Source organism: Lathyrus oleraceus, chromosome 5 (assembly GCF_024323335.1).
Source record: "Lathyrus oleraceus cultivar Zhongwan6 chromosome 5, CAAS_Psat_ZW6_1.0, whole genome shotgun sequence".
In the NCBI taxonomy this organism is placed as follows: Eukaryota; Viridiplantae; Streptophyta; class Magnoliopsida; order Fabales; family Fabaceae; genus Lathyrus; species Lathyrus oleraceus.
In genome coordinates, this window is record NC_066583.1 from 222633725 (window position 1) to 222646407 (window position 12683).

General features: G+C 34.2%; 1 protein-coding gene across 2 annotated transcripts; it reads left to right on the forward strand.

Moving 5' to 3' along the window:
• Positions 1–1369: 1369 nt before the first annotated feature.
• On the forward strand, positions 1370–6386 carry LOC127083121 (F-box only protein 6). Of its 2 annotated transcripts, none has more exons than XM_051023363.1 (2): positions 1370–1801; positions 4754–6386. In XM_051023363.1, exons 1-2 carry the CDS (start codon positions 1656–1658, stop codon positions 5997–5999), a joined length of 1392 nt encoding a protein of 463 aa, XP_050879320.1. In that variant the 5' UTR covers positions 1370–1655; the 3' UTR covers positions 6000–6386. The 2 variants fall into 2 exon arrangements, with proteins under 2 accessions (XP_050879320.1, XP_050879321.1); XM_051023364.1 differs by lacking the exon at positions 1370–1801 and adding an exon at positions 1949–2139.
• The last annotated feature ends 6297 nt before the right edge of the window (positions 6387–12683 follow it).

The window sequence follows — 12683 nt, forward strand, 5'->3', positions numbered from 1 at the left end:
TATTATGCATATCAATTAATCAGTAATTATAAAAAAATCATGATATTGATAATCATTTACTTTGATGCCAACTCTAAATAAAATTTAATTTTGGATATTGATTTTATGATTTTCACATTGTTTTAATTTCTATGAGAAACTATAGAAACGTATCCGGATTGATAATGACGATTTCTTCTTTTACTCTTTTTTCTAATGTTCTTCGTTTGTCACTTTGATACTTGAAATGAAAGATCTGGCTGTCATTATTTGCAATGCTTATAAGATTGTTAAAAAATTAATTTAATCAAATGGATCGAGGCTAGAATCATGAACAAAACCACTTTTGTTATAAATATTTCAAGCACTCTCAAATGTCTTAGAGTTGAAACGCAGGAACACCCATGATAATTCAGCCTATACTCGAGTTTGCACAAGACCGATGAAAACCCGAATGTAGAGAAGAATATCTGAAATTTTAGTGAAGATGATGTATATTTTTGTTGTATTTTTCTGAATCCGAAATAAAGTATTTATAGGTCATATTGGTGATGTTCACAATGTTGCGACCTTTCGTGAAACAACTTCCTTTTACCAAGAATTATACAAACTTTTGCCAAAAATTACGTATTTTTACCAAAAGTTACATTGTTTCGCCTACTGCAACATTCAGTGTTGCCTATTTTCGAATTCAAACCTACTGTAACACTTTACAAGTGTTGCCTATTTCTGAATTCAAAATTAATCTTCACTTATATATTTTCTTATCATTTTGGAACACACCCAAAATTATTAATTCTTAATAATTTACAACAACATGGATTGCACTTCATAATGTCATACAACTTCAATAGATAAAACTAATATTTTTATTATGAAAATATTAAACAAACCTGACTTATAAATAAATTCTCCAATCATCAACTATCACATTTTAGAGTATAATATCAAATCAAATAGTATTTAATTGAAATACAATAAATAAAATTATGTTATTTTATTCATGAATCATAACATTTTAATGGAGAAATGTTTTTATTTAAATTATTTTATCTAAATAATCAACATTTTAAAAATAATTCTCTAAATAATTAATTTTCTCAACTAATTTTTAAAATAATCCACTTTTGAATTTTTTTTAAAAAAATACATAAATGTTGTTAGACGAAATTAAATGGAAATAATTACTTTGAAAAATAGCTGAAAAGGTTAATAATTTCAAAAATGATTTTTAAAAAGTCATATTATTTTGATAAAAAATTCTAAAAAGATAGTTTGAGAAAATAAAACAAAAAAGAAAGGGATATATACTATAGTATTGAAAATTTGAAGTAGGATAAATGTTGAAGAATATATCTAAAGTAGTAAGACTAAAAAATAAAAGAGGGAATGAATGGCATTGTTTGTTCCTTCCTTCCTTCCCATAGTGTGAAAGTGATGATGATGATGATGGACACTAATTAAAAACAAAAAAGCAGTACCGCACGGGGGAATGAATGAGTATAGAGCAGTAGTTACTACATCATTATTACAGAGAAGTAGTAAAACAAAAAACAAACAAACTCCGTTTGCGCGTGGGTAAAAATAAGATAAGAGAGAAGAGATAGAAAGAGAAAGAAAAAGTGAAAAAAAAGTAAGGTGTTATTATTATTAGAGTGAAATTCGTGGGGAGGGGCATGGAAGGCCTGGCCATGCTGAAGCAGCTAATCGGTCAGCTTCAGCACCTCCTCGACTCCCAATCTCATCATCATTCTTCTTCTTCTTCTCCTTTCCTTCTTCAACAACCTTCTCATCACACTATCCTCCTTCAACAACACCCCAGGTCTCTCTCTCTCTCTCTCTCTTTCTCTCAGTAGATCTATTTTCACTTCATTCATTGCTTCTTAAATGACCTTTCAGCCCCTTCTTTCGTCCCTCTCTTTTGGTCAATCGTTTTTTTTTTATAAATATTTTATTTGTATTGTTAATTTTTATTATTTATTTATCTTCGAAGCGAATTAACCAGTTAGGTAAGTTAGGTTGATTCTGCTATGTAATGCGTGAGTGCGGTATTTCAACACTCCACATTCCAATTATTCTTTTATGCTTCTCATTTTCCATTCCACGCTTTCGGGATGGAAAACAAAACGATGCCCTAAATTTCAACTTTTCCTAAACTCTGTAAGATTTTTCTCTTCCTAATCCACTTTTCTACGCAATTGCTTTCTATACATTTCTTTTTCAAAAATTCGACTTCAGTATTTCATATTGATATTGATTGAAAAATATGTTTGTCCTGGGGTTGTTTGGGTTTGGAATTGTTGAGTAATTTGACATGGAGGAGGTGCACTTCAATTTTGAATGCTAATTTGAAGTTTTCATTATTTCATTTACAACCTTATTGTATAAATTAGAGAGAACTATGATACTACTTTTTTCTCTTGCCAATAACTGTATTTTTTTACCTAGGAAGCAAGGTTTTTATGTCACTATTATTGATGTTTTGAAAATTTGTTATCAAAATATGCTTGTTGTGGCAGCAACTGTTGTCAAGGTTTTTTAAATAAGATCGTGGTGGTTGCGGTCGTGTAAAGACTTTCGCGATTTCGACCAGTACAGGTGTTGCGACACTGATTGCTGTTGTCGTAGTGTGACTTCATCACAATTTTTTCTTCATTGCAAAAATGGTAAATGACCCGATACCGTTTTGTTGCGGCCGTTTTCACGGCAACAGAGCGTTTTAAAACCTTGATTGTGGTTGTAATTTGCAAAGCTGTCTAAAAGACATTCAAAAATACTGTGACCACAATTGTTTTTGCTGGCTGATTTTTAAAATATGGAACGGCAGCAAACAATCTTCTCGAAGATCATTTTCAGATCATGTCCTTTTGTTTGGTTGTTTGGTTTTTTCAATCACACGCACGTTCTGTTTGTTTTGATTGACATTGTTAGGTAATGGATTGTGTGCATTGTTTCTGTGCTGTTGCATTTTGCAAAGAAAGCTTTGAATTGTTAGTTTGCATCTCACTCACATTCCTTGTATGGTCAAGATGATATGATCACGTATGGAACTTTTAGTGAATTTTTAGGAAAATTCTAGTGTTAAATTCTCTTCCTTAAAAAAGGAGTTGTGTGGGTTGTTACTTGTACATATTTAAGGGGAGGACAATTTTGTGGGTGGTTGGTTACTTGTACATTCTAACTATTCCTTCTGGTTCAACGCTCTCCTTTTCAAACTGTAATTAGATTTAAATCCCCACAGCTACTATATTGTAGTTGTTGTTTCAATTTATCTTTTTGAAATGAACATGGGATTTTTGAGTAGTACTTTTCATCTCCTCCTCCTAGGAATAAGATGCTCGAGATCAAGTATATAGTTTCTTTATTGCACAGTGAACATGTATTTGGTTGAGCGTTTCTAAAAGTTGTTTCCAGTAAGCTTGATCACGAAAATTTAATTTGGTTAAAATTGAGTTTGAAGTGCTGTGATTTAAGTTTATATATTTTACTCTAGCACCAAGGTTGTTAGTTTAAAATTTTTCATCTAATGCAAAAGTAATTTTTAACATATGAAATTGAGATTTAGAGGCGAAATCAATGTAAGTAACCAAATATTTATATTTATACCAAAATCTTGTTAGTAGGGACCAAACATGATTTTTGAAGGGTTTGAACATGAATCCAAATATGGTAGTGTAAATTATGTTTCTTGTACAAAGGTAAGGTAGTTTTGAAATATCTATTTTGGCACCTGGTGAACCTTTGTGAAATCAGATTAGAGGGTTGATGGGAAAAGTTCTATGTGGTTTTACTTTATGTTGAGTCGCACAGTGTAAGGATTGCATTGGATGAGGGATGGTCAGCACATATATTTATAAGTGGGAACAATTCTCACTTTGCAAACCAGTTTTGTAAGGCTTAGTTTAAATATAACCCAAATTTTATGATGATATCAGAGCCTAACTAAGGTCGGTTAAACCACTTGCTATTAATTTTTGCTAATAGGTCACTCGGGTCACCCTCCAGATGTTCAATCTTAAGCGTGAGGGGTGTGCAAAGAGCCCACATAGGATGACAAATGACCTAACATATATTTATAAGTGGGGGCAATCTTCACTTTACAAGTCGGTTTTGTAAAGATGAGTTGTGCCAAATATTAAAAGTTAAGATGATAAGTATTTGAGTTTATCCTAGACCTATTGCTAGGTTTCCCTCACCATATGCGTTTTAAGCTTATTGGGGTTCAAGCGTGAGGTTGGAGTAGAGTCTTAGAAGCTTTCTTAGAAGCATATAACTTATGTCTGAGTGACAATATTAGAGAGTGTTAGGGTGATATGTTTAGTAGAAAAAGTGGTAGAAACTAGAGTTAGATGGTTTGTGTATGTAAAGAGAAGACAAAGACATGTGGATTTTGTAGTAAGGAGAGTGTATTAGACGGAGGGCAGGCAAATCTCTAGAGGTAGAGGAAGACCTAGATAGACTGATAAGAAAAGTCTTGAGATTAGAAACATGCTTTTTTATAGAACACTATTATGTAAGGTGATCGATGTAGCACACCCCACCAAGTAGTTTCATGTAACCTGCCATTTGCTTTGATATCTTTTAGCTTGCATGCAAAATCCCTTGGTATAAATGATCCTCTCACACGGGTCTGGTCTGCATGTGTTGGAGTAGAATATAAATTTGTATTTTTTGCCGTTGTGTTCTGAAATTTGTTTTTTTTTTTTTTTTTGCCTTTCTATCTGGTGTCAATCATGCTGACGACCCTATGGATGTTGGTTTGTCCATTTTGCAGATGGACTGCGTTTGACATTGAAAATAGCTCTGTAGATGATTGTTTTGGCGTTGAAATGGCAGCTGGAAAGTCTCACAGTTTCAGGATGCAGGAGCCTCTAAAGCCTCCACCCACTAAGAAGCCTCGAAGAGATCGAAGCAGGGGAAAGTCATCAGGAAGATCCTGTACAAGTGAAGTTATGGAACAAGAAATCTGGAAAGATTTTCCTGAAGATTTATTTGAGGCGGTAATTGCACGACTTCCCATTGCCACTTTTTTCCGCTTCCGTTCTGTATGCCGTCGATGGAGCTCTTTGCTGGCTTCTCAAAGCTTTTCTCAGCATTGTGCCCAAGTCCCACAGGAAAATCCATGGTTTTACACCATAACCCATGAAAATGTGAATTCGGGAGCCATGTATGACCCTTCTTTGAAAAAGTGGCACCATCCTTCTATATCAGCAATGCCCACAAAGTTGATTGTTTTGCCAGTGGCTTCTGCAGGTGGGTTAGTTTGCTTTTTGGACATTGGCCATCGAAACTTCTATGTATGTAACCCGCTGACTCAATCCTTCAAGGAGTTGCCAGCTCGGTCAGTGAGGGTCTGGTCTCGCGTTGCTGTAGGGATGATAGCGAATGGAAATTCTGCTGGTTCAGGCTACAAGATCCTATGGGTGGGTTGTGATGGAGAATATGAAGTTTATGACTCGATGAAAAACTCTTGGAGCCGTCCAGGAAACATGCCTGGAAGTATGATGCTGCCACTGGCCCTTAACTTTAGGTCACAAGCTGTCTCTATCGACAGTACACTTTACTTCATGCGTTCAGATCCAGAAGGGGTTGTTTCTTATGATATGGCAACGGGAGTGTGGAAACAATACATAATCCCAGTGCCATTGCATCTGACTGACCACACTCTGGCTGAGTACGATGGCCAGATCATGCTTGCAGGATTGCTCACAAAGAATGCAGCCACGTGCGTATGCATATGGGAGCTGCAGAAAATGACGCTCTTGTGGAAGGAGGTAGACAGAATGCCAAATATATGGTGCTTGGACTTTTATGGTAAGCACGTTAGAATGACTTGCCTGGGTAACAAAGGCTTGCTCATGTTGTCACTGAGATCAAAACAAATGAATCGGTTGGTTACTTACAACATAGCAAAGAAGGAATGGCTGAAGGTTCCCGGGTGTGTGGTGCCGCACGGGAGGAAACGACAGTGGATAGCATGTGGTACTGCATTTCATCCATGCCTGACTGCCGTGGCTTGATTTTCCTGGTATCTTACAACAACAGCCTGCCATATTTTCACTCCAGTTTTTGTGATTCATCAATATTTGCAGGCCCTTGGTGTTGTTATACCTAATCCCAACGTTCATCTCTGGTTTGACAGAGTAGATGAAAAATAATGTGGGTTTGTGCTCATTCATGTTTCTTCATGCTTGCAAGCATGTAAACTTTACTTTGGTTTCATGTCACAGATGCTTTATGAATTTTTATCCTCTAACACCTTGGTAATAGGTGGTATAAAACTGCAGTTTCTTTCTGTATGCAGTAAGTAAATGGTTTTCTGTAAGGACTAAAAAGTTTTGGTACATTTTGAGCCTTGGACATTGTCCACAAAATATTCTGCTGTCATTTGGTCATGTTATGCCGAACCCTGTTCTTGCATAATTTTCCATGTTTCTATTTACAGGCACACACATTCAATGAACAACCTTTAAAGTTCCTTCATTGTGCAGATAATCTTTGTTCATGGTTAGGCTTTTGACAACATAATAAACAGCTCAAACACGCAACCCGTTATTCGTTTAATCAAGTGGTGATAGTTTGCATTTTTATTTAATAAGGATAAATAATTTTAAGTAAATCTGGTAAGAGTTGCTTTCAAGGACATGTAAGGACAGTTACATTTAAAGAATCAATTCTAAAGACTTCCCTCTCTTAATTTAATTGTCCTTACTCCTACATATTATTTCTCTCTTTACATCTACTATCCTTACTGTAATAAATTTTAGAGAAATTCCAAAAAGTTATTCTTTATTGAAATCTATCCCGTATGTTTCATGTTGTTTTAATCTGATTTAAAAAATGTTCGAACTCTGTCTAGATGCATCCTATCTCTCTTTCTCTCTCTCTCTATATATATATATATACCCTTCATGAAATTTAAAATTTACAATATTTTACTGAAATTTGAGTATATATCAGAAATTTCGTAAATTTATGGTTTTTAACCGCTATCTACCGTAAATTTAAATTTTTTGATAAAAATATACGAAAACTTCAAAAATTCTAGTAGAGGTATATATCGAAAATTCTGCATTTTATGTAAAATTTCATAAAATCCCGGAAATTTTAAAATTTCCGGAATATCAAAATTTTTAAAATTTTCGATATTAGTCCAGAATTTCAAAAACCATAAAATTTCGGTATTTTTGCCATAACTGGCTGTATAAATGGCTCGATAACACATATAGATATATATTTTCTACAAAGTATGATCACGGCGCACATTACCTATTTGTCTTGTATGTATATAAAAAATCAACACCAAGTGAAACATATTCAACAACTTCACTGAATCAAGATGTGTCTAGAAGATATCAGCAACAACATTTGAGTCTGCCCTATTTCTTGTTCAACACATGTATTTTTCTCTATGAATAAGAGTCAACAACATTTGAATTTCCGTCAATAGACCTCTATTGCTCACATTGTATGTAGATCTAACTTTATACACTTGGGTAACACTGGTGAGGTTTTCTGGATCTTTGTCATATAAGGAAGAAACTATGTACCGTGGAGCCATGTTGTACCTCGTCATGTCATTCACAAATTGTCTCTCATGAACTTTTATACGGTCCATTTTGTCATGGCCATCTAAATCCTTAGATAGTTTATGATTGTGCAACCCACACCTAACCATCACATTCCAACCGCTACCACTCGACGCAGATCTCAACTTAAAATGGGCATTTCATTTTCATACTATAAATGCCCTCCGAGGACTTACTGCTTTCAGATGTATTCTTCCTTTTAGAACTTTCTCTCCTCTCACAATCTATCATCAATTGGGATATTTTCTATCGTTACTTAATATATATATATATATATATATATATATATATATATATATATATATATATATATATATATATATATATATATATATATATGTGTGTGTGTGTGTGTGTGTGTGTGTGTGTGTGTGTATGTGTGCATGCGTGTGTGTGTGTGTGTGTGTGTGTGTGTGTGGATAAGAAAATAAAGAAGATGTGGATAAGAAGAAGAAAAGAAAACCAGTAAAAGAAAGACAAAGAAGGGAAGAAGAATAAGAAAGACCATTGAGGCTCATCACCATCACCAACCTTATCTCATGTTCTACATCATCTTCTCCAAATAAGGCGAGTTCCTAGTTAGATTAGCATTGGGTAGGAAATAATCCATGAATTGGGGACTAGGGTTTTGTGTTGCTGTTGTTTGATGTTGTTTTGGTGTGTTGGAGGTTGTGTTGATGTTATGAAAATATGTGAAGGAACTATGTTATTGTTGTTATTGTTGTGTCAAACCATGGTATTGGTGTTGTTGTATGCAATACGATGGTGCATGTTGGTTATTTTGGTGTTTTTCTCCATCCAAATATGCCATGGTAGTGTTATGATACTGTCATGTTTGCTACAGTTAGCTAAGCGAAGTCAGGGGAAGTATGCTACTGACTTGGTTCACTAGGAGTTCGATGGAAGTTCGCTAGAGCTCGCTAAGAGAACTTGACAACATTGAGAAAAATGCTTTGGTTCTCGTTTTCACCATAACTTGAGAACCATAACTCAGAATGAGACGTGGTCAGATGCGTTTGAAAGATATTTCAATGCTTAGTGATGATAAACTATCATGTATGATATGATGAACTGATTTAATACATCATTTCCCTATTTCCACCATAAAACGGGAATGATAGCCTTAATTGATACGAGGACGGAAATGTTAGGAAGCTAACATAGGGAACTATGATATAGAGAGATGTCTCTATGACTTATCCCAATGAATAATTCCCTTTAAGTCTGATAAACCCCCACCATAGGATGATCTAACGAATATTACTATGAGACTTGGAAGTGGAATAAGTTAGAATGAGGCAGGTTATGTGATAACCTTGTCGATGGTTTGTAATGTGTTATGTTACCATGTGTGCCTTATGTAGGTTATGATTATATCTTGATGCATGCTTTATATTGTGAATTGTTGTTGTGTGGTTTGTGTAATAACATGATAAAAATAGTATGAGGATGAGTGAGGAAACCTATGAGCATAACTAGGTGAATGAAATAGTAAGATAATCTAGGTTATGGAAATAAGTTATATGGAAATGCTTGGATGCAAAGGTACTTTGGGGTATGCCGTGGACGAGTAGTCGCTAGAATTGTAGCTTAGTCACGAACTAATGTTCTTTGTATGGAACACGAGTAGATGCTAGGAGAATTAGTGAGTAAGATCACTTAGTGATTGTTGAGTACAATCACATTGCGTTTAATGAACTAGTCATCTATTCAGAAACAACCCTATTGTCGTGGCCCATCCCAAAGTTCGATGCTTATGAAAAGTAAGAATTGGGATATACGCATTATTGTTTTGCATGTTCAACCAAATGGGTTAGAGTCCCATATGATCAACCAAATGGATTAGAGTCCCATATGATCAACCAAATAGGTTAGAGTCCCATAGAAGACGTGAAACTCAAAGTGGGTTAGAGTCTCATACGAGGAATAAGGCTCGAAATGGGTGTTGAGTCCCATAGGGAGCGATGATTCTTATCTTGGGTACGAGTCCCATGGAAGAATCCAAAATCCACAAGAAAGTCAAAGCATGATACAAGAATCTGTGACCCGTGTCGAGAATCCTAGACGTAGGGTTGGTCGGGGAAAGATGCCTTGGTAGGTTTTCGAATAATGATTGATTTGAGTTAATGAACTCAAGTGAACATGTTTCCATATAATGCAATAATCCCCTAATTGCATAAGTCTTTATCCTATTTGAAGACTTGAGTTAGGAGATCGATTAGGAACCCTGTAGATTCGAGTGAACCCATAAGATATGAGAACTCACTGAGATTATTATCTCACCCCAAATATTGTTGTTATTTTTTTAGGTGTTATTTGCAGGTGATATGCAAGACAAGTTGATTGATGGTGTTTCAAAGATTTTTTATTAGTGTAATCTTCTGCTGTAGATTGTGTGCAATGAAGAATTTTGTGCATAAATCTTAGATTTTATCTTTAGGCATTATTGTATAACATGTAATATGTATTTAGTTTTGTCATGTGTATATAAATGATGCCATTAGACTCTTATATTGTGTCAGTACCAAAAATCAACACTTGTATGATATTATTCTAGATATATATTATACGAGTTTCTACATTTACACTACTATATAATGTACCTAAAACAACTAATGTAGCTTAAACGACTAACTACAAATAAAAACATAAAAAGAGATATATTTTTAAAAACTTACCAAATCAAATTTAATGTATGAGTTATGAGATGCTGGACAGGAGGAGTTAGAAATCCAATGGTTTAAGTTTGCTACAAAGGGAAGCTTGAATGGGACAAAGAGCTTAAAAGTTTAAGAGGAGGAAAAAAACTCTTTTTCTTCAGAAAATGAACAAGAAGGAAGCAAGAAAGGTAGTCTACCGCGGATATGAAACATAAGCGTATGGAGATGCATTTTTGGACCACCCACCAACTTTTAAATAAATGGTGTTTACACAGATACATCTTCGTATGAACTTTTTACACATATGGAGATACTTCTCCGGATTAATATTTGGCACAATGAGGGAGCCTCTTCAATTTGGTCTGAAAATGGCTCAAGTAGGTGTGTCTGGAGATGCATATCCGGACTCTAGGGAGAATGTGGACTTTTCATGATGGTGTGGGAGCACCCATAAGGGTGGAAAGATCATTTCCCTAAATTTATGATGTTACAATACTTCTAAAATAGAAAATTGTATCATTTTCATTCTTCATTTACCATAATTATTAATATAATATGATTTTCTAAGATTTTTTGTTTTTAGAATTGTTGATGATGATGGGATGATGTGGTTTTTATGAACTCCAATATGATTGTCCTTCATAATATGTATGATGGTGAGGTGTAACTATAAACATTTTGTTGATCAAGTCAATAACAATTATAAGTGTGACGTTGAGATTTTAGAATAATATGTACTCGATTCTTATTTGAATCTCTATTTTATAGTAGAGTTTTAATATTTGGAAGCTATAGAATCTTATTTAGGGATATCTCTCATAGAGAATAAATGTTAGAAGATCTTATAACTTACCATCGAAAAGTATTTTGCGACCAATCAACCAGGGTCGGTCCAACAGATATTGAGGTGTAAGAATAAATTTTCTAAACAGATATATTCAAAACACTATTATTGTTTTTCAAACAAGTTAATTTTTTTCTTCATTTTTAGACGCTTTAGAATACAAATCTATGATATAAGAAGATTCATTATTCTAGAAAATCCACTTTCACCTTAAGCTAGGATGCTGCCCCAACATCACATTTGGGGCAAATGTTGTCTAATTAATAGTTTTTTCAACTAATGACATCATTTGGTTGGTTGCAGACTAATAGATTTTTGTCTTATGCAACAACTTCTCTTTTGAATAAACTGCTTTGTTATATCTTACCTTTTCCGCTTGTGTCATTTGGTTTCTCCGACTATGGTTCTCTAACCAGGTACATCGTCAACTCAACATCCCATCTCATGTTTAACCATGTTACTTCTATATCCATGACCACGACTTTATGAGTCTATCTGATTACCTAACTTTAAGTGTACAGTCTATCGCGTAGTTTTAAAAGATATCGATCCCACAAGGACCTAACTGTCAATCTATCGTTTCTAGTTACTACAGTGTTTATCTAAGGCAAATGAATCAAGCAAAAGAGAGATGAAATAAATAACTTTAATAAATCCAGAAAGATAATACTGGGATGTGGCTCTCATCACACAACAATACTCTTGATTGTTTCTAAATAGGATTACTGTACAGGGCAATATTTTCTACTTTGAAAATAATTTAATTAAACAGGAACTGTCGTTTTCGCGTATTCAGAACCGAATTTGACTCTCTATTTATACCGTCCACTGTCACGTGTGACCAACGCTTATTGCGTTAAAGTAGTAAATTCTATTTTAAGAAATTAGACTCTTTACTCAGTTGAAAAGTAATTTTGATTGAAAATTTTAACTTAAAAGGGTTCCAGGCTTTCGCTCAGGTAACCAGATCCTAAACCTATAAACTCGTCCGTAAATAGTCTTAAAACCTCTTTCTAGAAATATTAGACTTTCCTAATTAATTAGCAAAGTACTTTTGCGGTATTCGTTAATAAAAAACAAACCAATTTTATTCTTTAGTGTAGGATGACTTTTGATCTTACCCGACGTTTTCAGACTCTATTTTCGTAGTGACCGATTAATTTGAGTTCAGAAAAATTGTATTAAAACCAAAATTGCCGACAAATGTAATCCTAAAGAAACAACAGTTAGAGTACCTCCAAATGACGATCCTCACATCCCAACATCAATAAATTAGTTGGGCACATTTATGACAAACAAAAAAACATAGATTTGAAACTTAGAAGAACATTTCAGAAAGGTAATTGAATTGAAAAAAGCGGTTTAGAAATTGGTTTTGAAAACGAAATCAAAACAAGAACATGTAATTAACAAAAGTAAAGCAATACAGTGTGAGAAATAAGACTTGAAAATAAAAGAAGAAGTGCGAGACTAGGAAAATAAAGTGCAAGTAAATAAACAAAGTGATATAATAAAAGTGCGTAATATATAAAAACCTGCTCCAAATGGAGGCTTGAATCTGCTACAAAATAAATTGTTGAAAACTTGTAAAGAAATATAAATGACGACAAG